The 19,000-nt window shown below is 41.3% G+C and overlaps 1 protein-coding gene across 1 annotated transcript; it reads right to left on the bottom strand.

Moving 5' to 3' along the window:
• Nucleotides 1–7,937: 7,937 nt before the first annotated feature.
• LOC145389551 (zinc finger MYM-type protein 1-like) lies at nucleotides 7,938–14,952 on the bottom strand. The gene is made up of 2 exons (XM_080264815.1): nucleotides 14,943–14,952; nucleotides 7,938–10,231 (listed from the first exon to the last, which is right to left on the bottom strand). Exons 1-2 carry the CDS (start codon nucleotides 14,950–14,952, stop codon nucleotides 7,938–7,940), a joined length of 2,304 nt encoding a protein of 767 aa, XP_080120941.1.
• Nucleotides 14,953–19,000: the final 4,048 nt, after the last annotated feature.

The following is a 19,000-nucleotide window of genomic DNA, read 5'->3' as shown; positions in this document are numbered from 1 at the left end:
CACCACCAGATAATTTTATTCAGTATAGGGCGGATCTTTAGCTGAGAAGAAGGTAATTTGTCTGATATTGAACCCCCCCAAGTTTTAAAAATATCTTCTGTATTAAAGATTAAAAGATTAGGAGAAATACACTGAGGTGGTTTGGACATGTGGAGAGAATGGAGAATGAAAGACTGACTAAGAGGGTGTATGTAGGTGAGGTGGAGGGAGGGAGAGGGAGAGGTAGACCGAGGATGAGGTGGAGGGATGGAGTTGAGAGGTATATGAGGGAGGGGGGGTGAGTTGGGGGGAGGGGAGTCAAATGGTGGGTGACAGAGTGACTTGGAGGCGTTTTGTCTGCGGCCACCCTTTGTGGGATTAGGGCGTCAGGCTATAGATAGATAGATAGATTAAATATAATGGTCTGGAGGTTAGTAAAAGTCAAATATCAGAGCAGTTGTTAGGCTGAAGGGATTAGTCACGGTGCAGTACTGGTAACTCTTTTGAATTTCTTTACAGTAATGATGTAGTCACTCGTGTACAACCTGCAGCATGTCCTGTTATTCATTTTGTATGACCTAAAATTAATATGGTTGAGTACAGTTAACTCACAGTATGCTCTAAATCTTATAAACACTGGCATGCCATTCTTTAAATTCCACAAGCCTTATTTTTAGCAACACCTGTAGTCTTCTTGCACTGAGTACATTCACATCAGACAAAACACACAACAGAAAATTTAAATATTTTACCCTAATAACACAGTCTGGAACTAGGTAAAGTGACAGTTTGAATTTTCACTTTGGTTGAACAGTGCAAAATTTACCTATTAAAAAACAAACAAACAAATGCAGTTGATTCTACAAAATTCTAAACCTGAAAGAGGCAAGAGATATTTGCCTCTGAGTCATGAAAATATTTGGTGATCTGACTAGCTAACTTGTAGAAAAGTTCAAAATATCTAGTAGGATCTAGAGGTGCATACGCACTGCCACAGATAAAGACAACTCAGTGATGATCAGTTAGTTAAAATTAGTCTTGCTACTTCCAAATTCATATTAAGAAAGGCCTCTCATATTGAAAAGGTTATTGCAAGCCCCACTTAACCCATCCAGTGTGAAAAGTCTCAGCCAAACTTAATTCAAACCTCTGAAAGTACGGTAGCAACAATAAAATATGAATATTATTGGAGTGAGGGAGTTAAAAGTTGTGATGTAGATATGGCTTGTATAGGTTTGTGTATTTATGTGTTTGTACCAGATACTATGTACCTCTGTAGCCCTACCACCTCACTTGATTTATTTATTATATTATTATTATCTATCTATCTATCTATTGCCAGACGCCTCAATCCCGTTTGGGGTGGCCACAAACAAATCGCCTCCAAGTCACCCTGTCCCCCGCCATTTCACTGCCCTGCTCACAACTCACCCCCCCCCTCTCTCATATACCTCTCCACCCCATCCCTCCATCTCATCCTCGGCCTCCCCCTCCCTCTTCAGCTCACTAATTCCACATCTCCGGTCCAATTGCTTTTTCTTCCATTCCATATTGGTGACGTACTTCAACCTCAGTGTCATTCTTGATATTGGGATTTTTATTGATTTATTTTTTATTGACATATTTATTTGAACCCCACAACAGCATCCTGTTGTTTATAGAGCCACAAGAGAGTAATTTTGTTGTCACTAAGTTATGTGCGGATGAGCGAGATGTTCTAGTGTGGACTCGTTATGATTGCTCACTAGCTAATTATGGGCTCATTATGTTCAGTTTGGCCATGTGAAGAGGATGGAGGGTGAAAGACTGACGAAGAGAGTGTATGTGAGTGAGGTGGATGGGGGAAGAGGGAGGGGGAGGCCGAGGATGAGATGGAGGGATGGGGTGGAGAGGTATATGAGAGAGGGGGGTGTGAGTTGGGAGCAGGGCAGTGAAATGGTGGGGGACAGGGCGACTTGGAGGCGATTTGTTTGTGGCCACCCCAACGGGATTGAGGCGTCTGGCAATAGATAGATAGATAGATAGATAGATTATGTTCAGTTACTGACACCCGACAATAACCGAGTGGATAGGGCTTCAGAAACAATTTACGACAAAGGTACCAGGAAGTGAGGGATGTATTATGTAAAGGTAGGGGGATGTACAAGTAAGTGAGCCAGGTCTATTGTGTATGGTTGTGATGAGCATTTGTGTGTGTGCATGTGTAGTGATGTGAACTGCCAAGATGTATAAAAGTGTGTATGTAGAGAAGGGTAAGGCTGTTGATAGGTGTGATACAAGTGCCTCCATAACCCAAATGTTGTGGGTGTATTGGTGCAGTACAGGGGTAATGGTCAGGATATTGTACAAATCATTACACATAACCATTACACTAAGGGCCATATTTTGAATGGCTCTGGAGATTTCATAATACAGTACATTTTTCTCTGCAATTAAGGTATGCATATTACACCTTATCTTTCTCCTTAATATTTCTTTATTTCAAGTATGGCCTTAGTTTGCATCAGTAATTTACAAAAGCAGGTGCTGAAGAGGAGCCTGCATGTGGTGGCATTGTGACCCTGGGTGGAGCAGCTGAGTTGTCCACTCAGGAGCCAAACCTCCTCATGCTTCCTGCACCTTGCCCTGAGAACAACCCTGGTCCTATCCCGGTGAAACACTTTTTACCAATAAGGGGTACCAGTTCTCTGTACAGTGTATGTACTATACCGTACCTGTAGGACGGATCCATAGAACCAGTTGCTTACCTGTGGTCAGTGGGTCTGCTCAGCCAGACAGATTGGCATTAGGCATTCACAATAACAGCATCTTACAAGAGGAAAATAAGATGTAATAGGCAAAATATTTTGCTGAGAAAGAGGCATTATGAAATCTCCAAAATGACAGAAATACAGCACGGAATTGAGATTACTAGGAAGGTTACTGTTAACATTGGTTTGGTGATTGTAGGGACTTAAAACAGAGAGGAAATATAAACTACTACAAGTAACCACACACTGTACATTAAAATTCTGTCGTGATTAGAGCACTGTCACATGTTTGTAAAAGCACGGCAGACACTAAAAGCTTTCCTATAACCTACAGACATACTGGACAATTTTGTACATTTCCATCACAATCATTAAGTCAGACAATTTTCTTGATACTTGATGGTAAAATCTACTTGAAGTTTCTGCACAAATATCTGTCTTATATACAGGCTTATAATTATCTTCTTGCTCACAGCTCTAAAAGGGGAAGTTTGCCTCTTATATGCCTAGTACAAAGTGGTGTAACTGCACATTGGTAACAGACCATAAACTCTGATTTTGGCTGCTGTGTTTGATTAGAAAGATCTGGGACTAACATGCAGTAATAACTGAGGTATGTAACTCAGTGGTACCTACTTAAATCATTCATCTTGGTTGAAAGAGAGATTGTATACTCATCCATCCATCATCTAATCCTTTATTGCCCCAGTCAGAGTGTAGGGACCCAGGCCTAGACGACTCACTTCAGACATTTAAAGTGAGACAGACAGAGAGCGAAAGACAGAGACATGCATGCATGCACGCACACACACACTGAGTTTGATTGATCAGGTAGACATCAAAATGTTGAATCTGACTACTGACCTTGTGAATGGAGAGTTTATGGTATATAAGTTGCCTAATAACTGTAACAGCTTTGTTACAGTATCAGGTATACTGTACAGGTTACTTTGTACGCCAAACTTCCCCTCACCCACTGAACACTAATTATTGTAAATGAGATATTACCAAGGTTTTTCACAGCTGTGGTGTTGAAACATTACATTTTGTCTTGTGGTAACGATATTAACAGACAAGCTTCCATTAGTACGGGTTCTCCCTACCACTTACAGTCTTTAAATGTCTCGTCTCCTTCAGCATGGCAAACTTATCACTTGGAACCAAACACCTCTTCCTTCATTACTGTTAATCTGTGTAAGGTATCTGAGGAGTGTTAATTCCTGTGCTCAGGGAGACTAAAAATTAATAGTGGTATACTGTCAAGGGATGGCCACTGCATAGGCTACACACACTCACAGCCAAACAAGTCTGTGTTACAATGTTTAGAACAATATATGAAAGGAAAATATTGAACAGAATATGATTTACATTTGGAACATAAATTGCTCTAGTGTTTACCACTGGAATGTTGCTTTGCTTTTTTGTGTGAGTACTCATACACACTTCCATACACAATACAGTCTCTTGACATTATCTAGAAACTAAGAATGTCCCTTCTACAGTACTATAATTTTCTTTACTGGTACAATCTCTGCTGCACAGACACTGTATAACAGTGCAAGTCAGCACAGACTAATCCATCTACATCACTCAAAAATATAAATATTTCCTAGCAGTCTTGAGACTCTACACCAAAAAAATAATGTTCTTACCATAAAGGTTGGCAAAAAATTAGCAATTTTACCTTTAAACACTGCAGCTCTGAGGTGCATTTGCCAACCGTATACAGTACTGTAATGTACTGCTTGAGAATCTGTACATAAGTTCATGAATTGTATACAGAAAAGATGTTAGGAAGTTAATAAAACGGCTATGTCCAGTGGGTGAGTAAATCAAAATGTTGCCAATTGTATGAATTTTTTGTATGTCAGTAGATTTTGATAAGATATTGACTATTGAATTAAATGTGAACCAAACCTGATCTAGTACAAGGAATATTGAAATATACAAACTGCAGTGCATTAGGGTTATAGGCACTGTAACCTGTCAAGAGGGAGGGAAGGTGATTCATTGCTTAAGTTTTCTCTGGCACAAGAGTATCCTGACATTACTGTATATCACTAAGGATACCATACCGAATAACCCAAGTCCTTCCACATCTACAGTAGTTATTTGATTCTGGTTAATGCCAGATTTTTGTTGCTTGGAAACCCCTAGTAGTAATAGAGTTAACTAACTTTGGGGTATATATATATATATATATATATATATATATATATATATATATATATATATATATTTCTTTAGAGAACAATATATTTATCAGTCATAAATTTCAGAATGTTCAAGAAATTATTATGGATGAGCAGATGAAGGGTCAAGACTTTCACAATGATAAAAGCATTGTTATACACTTCCCTGTACCTATGATGTCATCTCTGCATCTTACTTTTTCACCCCCACTTTTGCAACAGTGATATCACACCCAAAAAACATTAGTTTGAAAAATGGCTCAAAAGCAGTTTTAGAATGGTAGTATAAAGCCAGCAGCCAAGATTTTGTCTGGCATTGTTCCCTGCTGTGTTTACTGCCCATCAACCCAGCCCCTCAGTAAGATTTATCCTCCACAAATTTGCAAAGCTTGCCACCCCTCCACTGCCTAGGAGAACTGTACAAAGGTTATTAGGCAGTCAGTACTTTTTGTTTTATTACAAAGAATAATACTGTTGAATGAAGAAGTGAAGGAACGTTGTGGGGTAGATGTGGATGTGGTTGAAAAGATAAGGAGAAATACACTGAGGTGGTTTGGACATGTGGAGAGAATGGAGAATGAAAGACTGACTAAGAGGGTGTATGTAGGTGAGGTGGAGGGAGGGAGAGGGAGGGGTAGACCGAGGATGAGGTGGAGGGATGGAGTTGAGAGGTATATGAGGGAGGGGGGGTGAGTTGGGGGGAGGGGAGTCAAATGGTGGGTGACAGAGTGACTTGGAGGCGTTTTGTCTGCGGCCACCCTTTGCGGGATTAGGGCGTCGGGCTATAGATAGATAGATAGAATAATACTGTGCTGAATAAGATATTTCCAAGCCCCTTCCCCTTTCCGTACAAATTCCCACACTTCCATGACCAGCACATTTGATTGACTGGAACAATCCGTTTCCACTCCTTCCCCTTTCACATATCACCTCCATGTCTGGATTCCTTTCAAAAGAAGATCAGGATGGCATGGTAATTTTTTTTCTCTGCATTCTGTGTCTTTACAGTTATGTTTATCTTCATTTACTTTAGGTTTCTTTTTCCTCATCCATACTTTCTTCCCAGAGAAGTGAGTTTTCCTTGCTTTGCATTCAGCTTAAAATCAGAGCTTTAGAAAGGTGTTAAAAAAGAAAAAAATGTATGCAGGGTGGGGCAGTAAGGTTAAAATTCCCAGCGTCGTGACTTATTCCACCAGTAATTTTTACATCCATTATCTGTTAAAAAAAAAAAAAAAAAAAAGTGAGGTACGCTCATTAGTAAAACACTGGTGCGAGATGGAGGATTAGAATCACCTCAGGCCGGGTGCAGGAATGTGTTAATACTGAATGTAAGGCTTGCTTCTCTACTTCTGTACATAGTAACTTATAATTGATGTATTTGAGAACCAGCTATGTTATGGTTTCTGCATATTGCTTACAATACAGTATTATGATGGAAAGTATCCTTGGATGATGAAGTCAGAGTTACTGAACATTATAAACTCTGACACTGAAAAGACAGGATATGTGTGACATTTATAAAGACAGCATTGCTGTACTGTGTATTTATAAGTCCAGAATAAGTTATCAGATAATGAATTGTATTTTTACCCGATAACTCAGTTAATGTGGTTATCAAATCACATGCATCAAATCACATGACAGAGAAATATAATGGTAAGAAGATGATAGGGAGTCTCGTAAACCTTTGTGTGACCCTTCTCATTTTTGTAACATCTCAATTCATTGTGGCATCTTTTTATTTTGTGAAATCTCTTTATATTATGACATCTCCCTCCCCAGTCTGACTGCACCTTTTCCCTCCACTCCCATTACACCTCCTCTCACCTCATCTCCTCCCCAGTTTAACCCCACCCAGTCCCTCTTCTTTCACCTCCTGCTGTCTTCCAGAAAAAAAATTAAAAATAAAGCAATTAAGGAAGCTTTTCGTATGGTTAAGTCATCTGGACTTCAACTCATTATCTCTAGATGATGATGTTCTTGCTGCCATCAGATATTTTTATTCAGCTTAATCAAGGTTCTAAAACTGAAATGATTTTTTCAGGAGCTGTTTGGACTGTCATTCATGGACTTTGTCATAGAGGAGAAGAGGAAGTGAGAAAAAAAGTGGAACAAAACTCCACCTTCTGCCTTCATTCTCTAGTAAGTGTCTGAATGTGTCTGCATTGTTATGTTTTGGCTCTAGGCCCATCTGGACATGAATTTGGTGGTCCAGTTTTTTTTTTTTTTTTTTTATTAGCCAGAGAGATTGTTGGGAAGGACTGTTGCTATAAGTTGTTTTGGCAAGGGGGGACAGACGGATATGGAGGTGTTGGTGTGATGGTTGCGGAGAAATGGGTGGAATATGTTATGAATGTTATGAGAGCAAGCGATAGGATATTGGTAGTGAAAATTCTGTTCGGTAGAAGGATAGCTGTGATTATATCGGCATATGCTTCACAGCCAGGATTGGATGAAGCAGAGAAAGATAGATTTTGGGATGATTTAATGCATGTAGTGGGTGGTATGCAGGATGATGAGATAGTGGTTGTGGGAGGGGACCTTAATGGTCATGTAGGTGAAGCAGCACAAGCAGTGGCGGCGCCAGGAAATTTTCATTGGGGGGCTGAGGAGGGGCTGGGGTAAAATGTGGGGGGGCTTCACAAAATGTCATCAAACTGAAGTGTTGATGGAAAATTGATATGTACATATTCATAATATCCGAATGTACTGAGGTTCATTTTAGACACCTGTACTCTTTGAAACTGCGGTGTTAATGTATAACATTTCTTATCTCATCAAAAATTCTGCCAAATGAAATACATAAAACTAGCAAGGAAATTCAGATTAATGTATACGCAACATAATAACATTTATTATTTCCAGTTTATTCCATAAGATTGAAGTTTAACTCAATTAATTTAGACATCATGTGTAAGCAAGCAGTTAACATGACAGAAAAAAATTCTATGTTATGAAGTTAATACAATCTGAAGAATCAGAAGAATTTTTAAATCAAGGTGTAACGACTGTCACGTTACTTTAAAACTATGCGCCTGTTCTGGTGATTGGCAGCAAATGTGTCTATAATGGCATCAATGTTCAGCTGTTTGGCCCTCCTAGAATTAATTGATATTACAGCAAGGTTGCTGGTGCGGTTGTTGCCACTGCTGTTCCTCAAGTATGTCTTGAGGAGTTTCAGACATGAGAAGCTCCTCTCACAGGCAGCTGAGGTGACAGGGAGGGTCACTGCAATGCATACAAGTTTATACAGATCTATAAAGGTGTCCTTGTTTGACTCCAGCATGGCTGCGAGCTCAAGTGGTGTGGACACTTCCAGGCCATTGTCTCTCTTCCTAGCTATTAGTCTTGTCAATTGGTGGACCTCCACTGCAAGATCACCCTCTGCCACTCCATAACTGGCTGCCATTCCTGACAGCGCTTTTTTGTCCAGAAATGTAATGTGCTTAGGATTCAAGGCAGCAGCACCCATCAGAACATTACAGGCATCAGATGAAAATCGCCTGCTCAGCTCATTGAGCATTCTATCTATGATGGCATAGAAGGTCCTTCTCCTGGCATCTGGTATAGCTCCATCCCTCTGACCTGTACTGGATGTTATGATGAATTCATCCAGGTGTCTGGGAGCAGATCGTTGTCTACCTGGACGCTCAGTCTCAGTGCGTATCCCAACTACCTTGCACAAATCCTCAGCAGCCTCCTCTAACTCCTTCCAGGCAGCTTCAGTCCTCATTTCTGTCAGTCCAGACATGACAGACTGCATCAAGTCCTCTGCAGAGGCCAGCTGAAGGTCATGTGACTGGAGGTGGTTTGACAGTTGTTTGGTCATCAGTAACACTTTTTCCATGGCCATCAGAATTGTCACAAATTGCTGATCTAGCAGGATGCACAGGCCCTTTGCCTCAGTGGCTCTGTGTGCATTGTCTCCCTCCATGAGACGTTTCAAGGTTGTCACTATGGCAGGTAGGGTTCTTTTCACTGCCAGACAAGCAGCATGTTGGGAGGTCCATCTTGTGTCAGACAGTTGCTTCAACTCTATGTGCTGCCTTGTGGGATTTAATTCTTTTTGCACCTTTATAAATTCTTCATGTACTACTGACGTAGAGAAGAACTTGTACAAGCTCTGTATAGCCACAAAAAACTCTGCTGCAGCCTGGATATTGTGTACACAATCAACGAGCACAAGGTTGAGCCTGTGAGCATAACAGTGGACATACACAGCCTGTGGTACCTTTCTCCTAAACCTCTCCTGTATACCACTGATGTGCCCTGACATGACTGCAGCTCCATCGTAGCACTGGCCAATGCAGGCGTTGTGGTCAGTACCACATTTGGCCAGGGTCTCCAAGATCTTGTTGAGCAATGAGTCTGCATCCAGACCCTCGGCTGCTGTGAAGTCAAGGAACACCTCATGAAGGCTCTGTTTGTGGAGATACGTCACCACAATGGACAGCTGTTCTTGTTTGCTGACATCCTTGGTCTCATCCACCATTAGGGCAAAATGCTCTGCTCTTAGGACCTCGTTGCTGATGTCCTCTCTGATTATTGAAGCTATGATGGCGAGCAGTTCATTTTGGATATCGTGGTGCGTATATTTAGCATTGCCAGGACCACCACTCAGTTTCTTTTTGACAATGTCATCATACCTGGAAATCAGGTCCAGCAGTTCCAGGAAGTTACCTTTGTTGCCAGAATCAGTGTCTTCCTTGTGACCTCTTTGGGCAACATTTTGGCAGGCTGTGTAGAGCAGTACGTCTATTACTGCTCTAATGTAATGTCTGTTTTCCTTTACAGTTTTTTCATGGTTGGTAGTAAAAGCATGTAGGATCCTAGAACCTGTTGCTTTCTGCATCTTAAACTCTGTCCAAGCTTGCATAGAAAACTTGTGTCCTGCTGAATTAACATGAGACTTCAGAGATGAGGTTGCCTTCTTCCAGTTCCGAAAGCCGTCATGGGTGAAGGACTTCTCACATTTGCTTAAGTGTACATGACCGAAATGACGACATGCAAAGCAGAATGCAGCATCTAGGGTCGTGGAGTACTCCAGCCACGAATGATGATCACGCCAGTTCTTGTTGAATGACCTTGACTGGCCACTGTATTCTGTGGCTGGGTATCTCTTCAAGTCTGGACAGGTGGGACCACTATCTGGAAGCTGGCTCAGGTCCTTGGGTCCAGGTAGTAGTTTCTCACCATGGGTGTGAGAAGTGCCCTCTTGTGGCTGGGGTTCTGCACTAGCCTCACCTAGTAAGGCTGCAGACTCACAATCACGATCACCACTGTCCAGGTCCTCATTAACAGCAGGTGTGTCTGTAGGAGGATCATCATCTCACGGCCTCTTCTTGGGAATCTTGGGTAACAGGTAGCGTTCCATGATCAACCTGGCCTATGTGATCAAATATGATAAACCACCATCAGTTACTTTCATAAACAGGGAAAACAGCATAAACAAGCACACAGATCACAGAAGCATAAAACTGCATATTAGCATTACAACAGACCAGATATTTTCACACTATTTTATTCTTCCTTCCACAGCTTCTTATAATCTTATAGTAGCCTATATACATTTGTAAGTAGAAAAAAATCAACTTACACCATACCTGTAAATCAGTGCAAGACGAAAACCACAACTAATAAGCTCAGCTGCTCAGTAATTCAGTGTCTACTGCACTAAGCAATTAACAGCCAACAGACTCGGAGATCTACACACAACCGCGTCGCGTGGTAGACTGGTCTGGTAGCTGACGGGAATCGAACAGGAATGGCTCATCGTGCACTTGATTCGTGAATGCTGGGCTAGGCTAGGAGCCTAGGACCATGTAGGCCCTATAGCAGTGTGAATCCTTTACTTCATTTTAATCAAATATATTCAAATTTATTAACTTCCTGCCTCGAATTATGACATAATCGACATTCAATTATATTTCTGAAGACGAGATAATAATCGTACAGTCGTAATACACTAAAAGAATGGCTAATGTAGTTTAATAAAATAATGCTGTATTTTACTTTCACTTATCATTTTCATTATAGGATATGTAAACTAACCATCTGAATTACAAGAATTTCACAGAATATATTATAACATAAGTTACCCTTAGTATTAGAACTAGGCTGGAAGTTTTCCTTAGAAGTTGAGTCAACTGATAAATTTTCCGTAATTTCCGTGAAATTACTATAATTCAGAATCTGCTAAATGCTAACAGCTAAAAATAATAATCACGATTTAATCTATTGTCTTGAATCTTTTCCTAAACTTATAACACTTCGTTTCGTCAACTTTTGTGTATTATTTGTAAATAGTAATACAAAATTGAAAGTTCAAATAAGGGACGTCCTGCCTAAATTCGCCTTTGGAATCTGGCAATATTGGGGGGCTGATGGGGGGGCTTGGCTCATTATTGCAAGCCCCCCCTTGGCGCCGCCACTGAGCACAAGGTTATGAAGGAGTGCAAGAGGGATGTGCATATGGTATAAGGAATGCAGAAGGGGAAAGGATGCTCGAGTTTGGGGAGGCAACGGACATGATTGTGTGCGACACGTATTTTAGGAAAAGAGACAGTAGGTTAATTACGTATGAGTCTGGGGGAAATAGCAGTCAGATAGATTATTTTCTGGTTAGGAGGGCCGATAGGAGGTTAGTGAGGGATGTTAAAGTTATAGGAAGTGAGGAGTGTGTGCAGCAGCACAAACTACTGATTTGTGATATGGTGCTTAAGGAACGATTGATGAAAAAGGGGACTTATGTACCTAGGAGGAAAATATGGAAGCTGAAAAACCAAGTAGTAAGGGATGCCTTCTATAGCAAGTTGAGGAGAGTGGTGGCTGAACAGGGAGCTGTAGACAGAGGCATTAATGAACAGTACAGAGCCCTCAAGAACAATCTCTTGAGAGTTACTGATGTAACATGCGGTTGGGCAAGAGGACCACCAAGACATAAAGTAACTTGGTGGTGGGACGAGGGTGTAGAAGCTTCAGTTAAGGAGAAAAGAAGGCTTTTCCGGGAATGGAAGAAGGTTGGTAGCAAAGAGGAATTTTTGGCTGCCAAGCATAGGGCTAGAAGAGAGGTATACCAGGTACAGGGCAAAGTCTGAGTCACAGAGACTTTTAATTGATAACCTAAATCATGGGGAAAGGAAAAATATGATATTTAGGGTGGCAGGTCAGGTGAAGAGGGATAATCGGGATATTATAGGTGAGCAGTGTGTGAAGAATGATGAAGTAAGGGTACTGCTGAACAGTGAGGATATTAAAGATGCATGGAGAGAGCATTATAACCGGTTGTTGAATGAAGGAGTTTGACTGGGACAGAGAGGGTTTGGAGCCAGCAGATCCAGTGTCTGGCCCTTGCCCTTTGATTGATGCTGCTACTGTGAGTGAGGCAATAGGCAGGATGAAGGTGGGGAAGGCAGCAGGTGTGTCAGGGTTGACTGCCGAAATGTTGAAGGCCTCAGGCGATACAGGGGTGAGTTTAGTCACTGACCTGATAAATAGGATTATTTATGAGTGTGTTGTCCCAGATGATTGGCTGAAGAGTGTAATTGTAAATGTGTATAAAGGGAAGGGTGATGCCCTGGAATGAGGAAATTACAGAGGTATAAAGCTTTTAGATCAGATAATGAAGGTAATGGTGAGAGTTTTAGAAGGTATGATTAGAGAAAGAGTGAATATTGATGAGATGCAGTTTGGGTTTATGCCAGGTAGGGGGACCACTGATGCCATATTCATTGTTTGACAGCTTCAGGAAAAATGTATTGGTAGGAGAAGGGATCTTTATTTTGTTTTTATTGATTTGGAAAAGGCCTTTGACAGAGTCCCTACAGAGGTGGTGAAGTGGGCAATGAGAAAGCTTGGCTTGGAGGAGTGGCTGGTTAGGGTGGTTATGGCCATGTATGTGGGTGCTCACACCCAGGTGAGAGTGAATGGAGATTTGAGTGATGAGTTTTCTGTGAATGTTGGTGTGCATCAGGGGTCAGTCTTGAGTCCCATGTTGTTTATCATGGTACTTGAAGCCATTTCACGTGACTTTAGAAACGGACTCCCGTGGGAGTTGTTGTATGCTGATGATTTGGTTTTGATTGCAGAGAATGAAAGGGAGGCGGAGGAAAGGTTTAGGAAGTGGAGAGATGGTATGGGGCAAAAGGGTTTAAGGGTAAATGCAGATAAAACAAAAGTGATGATATCTAGGGTTGGTGGCGGTACTGTCAAAGACGAGGGAGAGTGGCCATGTGCAGTTTGCCACAAGGGCGTGGGAAGCAATTCCATCTTGTGCAGTGTGTGTGATAAATGGGTGCATAAGAGATGTAGTGGTATCAGAGGTAGACTACGAGATAATGCTGATTTTATTTGTACGGCGTGCCGGGGTGAGCAGGTGGAGATTGTCAGACGTGAAAGGATTGAACTTGCTGGTGAATCTCTTGAGTGTGTGGAAGAGTTTTGTTATTTGGGAGACATGTTGTGTGCTGGAGGTAGCTCTGTGGCTAGGGTGAGAAGTGGTTGGAAGAAGTTCAGGGAGCTCTTGCCTCTCCTGACATTGAGAGGGCTCTCCCTATGTGCTAAGGGGTCTTTGTATGCAGCATGTGTTAGGAGTGTAATGCTGTATGGCAGTGAAGGAGGAAGATATTCGCAGGCTCAGACGTACAGAAATGACAATGATTAGGTGGATGTGCAATGCGTCCCTGCCTCCAAGGCCTGGAGGGGCTTGGTTTACAATGGAAGAGTTGAGAGGTAGGATGGGACTGGAGTGTATTGGTGTTGTGATGAGGAGAGGTAGACTGAGATGGTTTGGACATGTGAAGAGGATGGGGGATGATAATTGGGTGAGGAAGGTGAGAAGTGTTAATATTGGGGGTGGGGTTATGAGGGGTAGACCGAGAAAGACATGGGACGAGGTCATTAAGTGTGACCTTAGGGTTAAGGGACTGAACAGGGAGGCTGCAATGGATCGTACAGCGTGGAGAGCCGCCATTAGGTGACCAAGGCCGACACATGCAAGCATGTTGGAGCCTTTAAAAACGAAAACGTGTGTATGTGTGTGAACCTGGTGGACTGAAGATTGAAATTGCTTGTGTATTTTACCATCACTTTGGTGGATAGGGAGGGGATTAGGGGTGTTTGTAGACCCAGGAGGGGAGCTGTCCAACTATACATGTTCCACACCATATGAAGGCATCCCTCTGCAGCATTATTCCTTGTAAAAAGAGCAGTTATATTCAGCTTACAGGAATTTTTTTTTTCCCCTATCAGCATGATAGACTTAATTTATGCACGATAGTGCCAGGTGATCGGACTGATTACCCAAAGGTGATTTTAATCGTGTTACCATCACATGTTTCTGTTCACTTTATCTCGCTCAGTTTATTCCTGCCAGTGTCTTTTTAATTTTATTCTTAACATCTTCTAACCATTTTATTCTCAGCTTAGAATAGGCATTTCAAACTGGAGGGGCGATTATAAGTCCCGACTCCCAACATACGAGGCCTTGCTTGGGTTGAATAAAATCACATGATACTAACTAAAGATGGATATCACCTGAGGGTCAGTGAATTAATCAAGGGTCTTGGATGAAAAGTGTTAATTTATAATATATTCTTCAGGTTCTGACATTGAATCTGCCTTATGGAAGCTGCATGGTCATGGAATCTCCGTTGTTGAAAGTACCTGTTTTGACGGTCATCCACTTCTCAGTCAACTGCTTCCACTATCAAGTAAGTAGCCACCTGATGATTTTGTGTGTGTGTGTATTTACCTATCTAATTTACCTAACTGTATTATACAGGATTTGCTCTAAGCTTGTCATGTCTAAGGTTAGATACCCTCTGAATAGACCTCGTATATGCATGCACATTTACATACACATACACATGCAGGCATATGCATGTACACATGCACATACAGGTCCATATACGTGCACATTTGCATACACGTACACATACAGCCAAATTTACGTACCATACTTATACACATATAGGCACATTTACCTATACATACAGATACAGGCACATTTATGTACACATACATATAGTCATGTTTTGATATGCATAGTCACATTGAAATTCACATACACAGAGCCACATTTATACATATGTATTCATATACAACCATATTTACATGCACATATAGGTACATTTAGATAAATACATAAACAGATAGAGAGATATTGAACACATACATTACCACACAGTGTAGAGTTGTGAGATGAAAAAAAAAAAGAGAGAGAGAGAGAGAGAAAAGAAACGGTGGGATGAAGTCATACATTGTGACCCCAGGGATAAGGGACTGAACAGAGGCTGTTAGAAATCAAGCAGGATGGAGAACCATAAAGTGACAAAGGCCAACACATTAAGCATGTTGGAGCCTGTATAAACATATTGAAACAACGCTGCTCTGTGGTGGAACTCTGAAGGTGCCATGAAAAAAAAATAATAATAATAAGTTGTCTATCCTCCATTTCCTCTCTTTATTTTTTTCTTCTGTTTGTTTAGCCAGGGAAGAAGGAAGCAGAGGCTGAAAGCCTATAAAATTGTTCCCTTCAGGAAAAAATAAGAAGTGATTAATTCAAAATCTGTTCATTTAGATTTTAGAGATACCAAGACACAGTGTGCTGAAAAGACTGGCGGGAAATACAGGAAAAGGAAGACAGTTCCAGAGTTGACCTGTTGCATTCATGAAGGACTGGAAGTATCAGTTAATTCTTGCATTAGAGTTGGACAGAAAAGACTCATTAAATTTAATGGTGCCATGACTCATTCTTAGATCTTTAGTGGAAAAGTTTCTAGAGAAGGGAAAGAAGTTGTATGCGGCTTTCATGGATTTGGAGAAAGAATATGACAGGGTGGATAGACAAGGATTGTGGAAAGTATTAAGAATATATGGAGTAGATGGGAAGTTGTTGAATGCTGTGAAGAGTATGTATGATGGTGCTAAGGCTGCAGTGCGTGTTGATGGTGAACTAAGTGAATTTTTCTCTTTGAAGATTGGGTTGAAACAGGGATGTGTCATGTCTCCATGGTTGTTCAATCTGTACATGGATGGGGAAATAAAAGAGGTACAAGGTAAGGTAGTGGATGTTGGAGTGCCCCTGGTGAGAGAGGATAGAGTTTGGAAACTCCCTGTACTGTTGTTTGCAGATGATACTGTGTTGTTGAGTGAAGACGAAGGGGAGCTGCAAGGCTTGGTGGATGAGTTTGGGAAAGTGTGTAAGAAACGGAATCTAAAGGTGAATGTAGGGAAGAGTAAAGTGATAGTCTTTGAGAGAGGTGAAGTCAGTGAATGTACAGTGAGGTTGGATGATGAGGAATTGGAAAATGTGAGTACAGTACGTTTAAGTACTTGGGTAGTGTGTTGAGTAAGGATGGAGGTTTGGAGGATGAAGTGTTTGAAAAGGTACAGCAGGGAAGAAAGGTTGCTGGTTCCTTGAAAGCAGTGATAAGAAACAGGGAAGTGAGCATGGAAGTGAAAAAGTTACTACATGGCAGTATTGTGATACCAACTCCAACGTATGGAAGTGAAGCTTGGACGTTGTTGGAAGGACACAAGTCAAGAGTGAGAGCAGTGGAAATGAGTTATTTAAGAGGACCCTGTGGAGTCACAAGGAGAGACAGGCTGATGAATGAGGATATAAAGGAGCGTTGTGGTGTTGATGTGGATGTGATAGGAAGCGTTATGAGGAACACACTGAGGTGGTTTGGCCATGTGGAGAGGATGGAGGGTGAAAGACTGACGAAGAGAGTGTATGTGAGTGAGGTGGAGGGGGGAAAAGGGAGGGGGAGGCTGAGGATGAGATGGAGGGATGGGGTGGAGAGGTATATGAGAGAGGGGGGTGTGAGTTGGGAGCAGGGGAGTGAAATGGCGGGGGACAGGGCGACTTGGAGGCGATTTGTTTATGGCCACCCCAAACGGGATTGAGGCGTCTGGCAATAGATAGATAGATTTATTTATTTTTTTAGTTTTACGCTGTGTCCCTTTTTGTCAATAAGGGCTAAGGTGTTGCCCCTGGGTAGGGGACTTAGGTTTTTGGAGTGTGTTATATACACTTCTGATAGAAGTGTATATAACAGGAGTTAGTAAATGTCCCAATATTTTCCGCACTTATGGAAAGGAAGAAAGAATGGTTTAACAACAGATGTAGAGTGGCACATGAAGCAAGAAAAAGAGCATAGAATAAAGTGAAAAGAAGGTACAATATAGTGAAAGGGCTTGGGAGGAGTACAAGCAGGTAAGAATTGAATATACATGGGTACGGAGAGAAGAAGAAAGGAAATATGAAAAAGATATTGTAACTAAATGTAAAAAGGAGCCAAAATTATTTTATAGGTTTGTGAATGGTAAAATGAAAGTTAAGGACAGTATAATACGATTGAGGGATGGAGATGAAACCTGTGAAAGAGAAGAAGAATTGTGTGAAATAATGAACAACAAACTGCAGTCAGTCTATGTGCTGGAAGAGGAATTTAGGGAACCTGAAATAGAACCCAGGGTGACGGGAATGGCAGAAGCTACAGTGGATGTGAATGAGGTGCTGCAGTTGATGAGGGATTTGGATGTAAGAAAAGCAATGGGACCAGATGCTGTGTCTGGATGGATCCTGAAGGAATGTGCAGACCAGTTAGTGTGGCCTGTTTGTCATCAAGACATCACTGGAAAATGGACAGTTACCTAAAGATTGGAAAAGAGCAAGTATTGTGCCAATCTTCACGGGAGGAGATAGGAAAGATCCACTCAGTTACAGACCTGTATCACTTACTAGTATTGTTTGTAAAATCTGCCAGAAAATTATTAGAAAAAGATGGATAAAGTATTTAGAAGAAAATGAAGTGATAGCACCAAGACAATTTGGTTTTAGGGAAGGACGATCATGTGTTACTAACCTATTAAGTTTCTACAGCAGGGTAATAGATGTCATACAAGAGAGAGAGAGGGATGGGCAGAATGCGTCTATCTTGACCTCAAAAAAGCATTTGACAGGGTTCCCTATAGGAGACTGCTGTGGAAGTTGAAGACCTTTGGAGGGGTGCATGGGAAACTATTAAAGTGGATGGAAGATTATTTGATAGGAAGGCAGATGAGAACAGTTATAAGCGACAGGGCTTCACAGTGGAGAAACGTAACTAATGGAGTACCCCAGGGCTCTATCTTAGCCCCAGTAATGTTTCTGATTTATGTAAATGATTTACCAGAGTGTTTAATTAGTTACATGAGTATGTTCGCAGATGATGCTAAAATCATGAAACATATTAAAGGCACTGATAGTTGTAAAAAACTGCAAGAGGACTTGGACAAATTCCACAGCTGGAGCCAGACTTGCCAAGAACTGTCATGTATTAGAAATGGGAATGAGTGAAAAAAGACCACACTGGACATATAAAATGGGCAGTGAGATAATTTGTAAGAGAACAGATGAGAAAAACTTGGGAGTGACTATTCAGGATGATTTGTCACTAGAAAAACATATAAAGAAGATCACTGGAGGAACTTATGGATTACTGACCAATATGAGAGTGGCTTTTAATTATGTGGACGAGGAAATGCTGAGGGAGTTGATAGTGACCATGATAAGACCAAGGCTAGAGTATGCGGCTGTGGTATGGTCACCTCATTTGAAGAAGCATATTAGTAAACTAGAGAGGGTTCAACGGATGGCAACAAGGATGATACCATGTTTAAGGGAACTCACTCACGAGGAGAGACTGGAAAAACTGAAGTTACCAACGCTGCGTGAGAGAAAAGAAAGAGGTGACTTGATCACGATATTTAGAAATGTAAGAGAATTGGAAAGGGTGGATAGAGAGGATATTTTTGGGTTGGATGATGGAAGAACAAGAGGTCATGACTTCAAGTTGAGGAAAAGTAGATGTCTTAATAATCTTAAAAGGTTCAGTTTCCCGAATAGAAGCATAAGTATTTGGAATGACTTAGACGGGGAGGTGGTGCAGGCAAATAACATTCATGTGTTTAAAACTAGATTGGATAAATGTAGATATGGAGACAGGACAACACGAGCTTGGCTCAATTCCTGTATACTACAAATAGGTAAATACAGTACAGATATCAATAGGCCAGTGCATTTGAATCATA

This window comes from Coenobita brevimanus, unplaced genomic scaffold (genome assembly GCF_032717465.1).
Source record: "Coenobita brevimanus isolate Jiangsu-jjx unplaced genomic scaffold, ASM3271746v2 jjx.HiC_scaffold_1242, whole genome shotgun sequence".
NCBI classification, from domain to species: Eukaryota; Metazoa; Arthropoda; class Malacostraca; order Decapoda; family Coenobitidae; genus Coenobita; species Coenobita brevimanus.
Note: the sequence above shows the minus strand (reverse complement) of the source record. Positions and strands in the feature narration are given on the sequence as shown.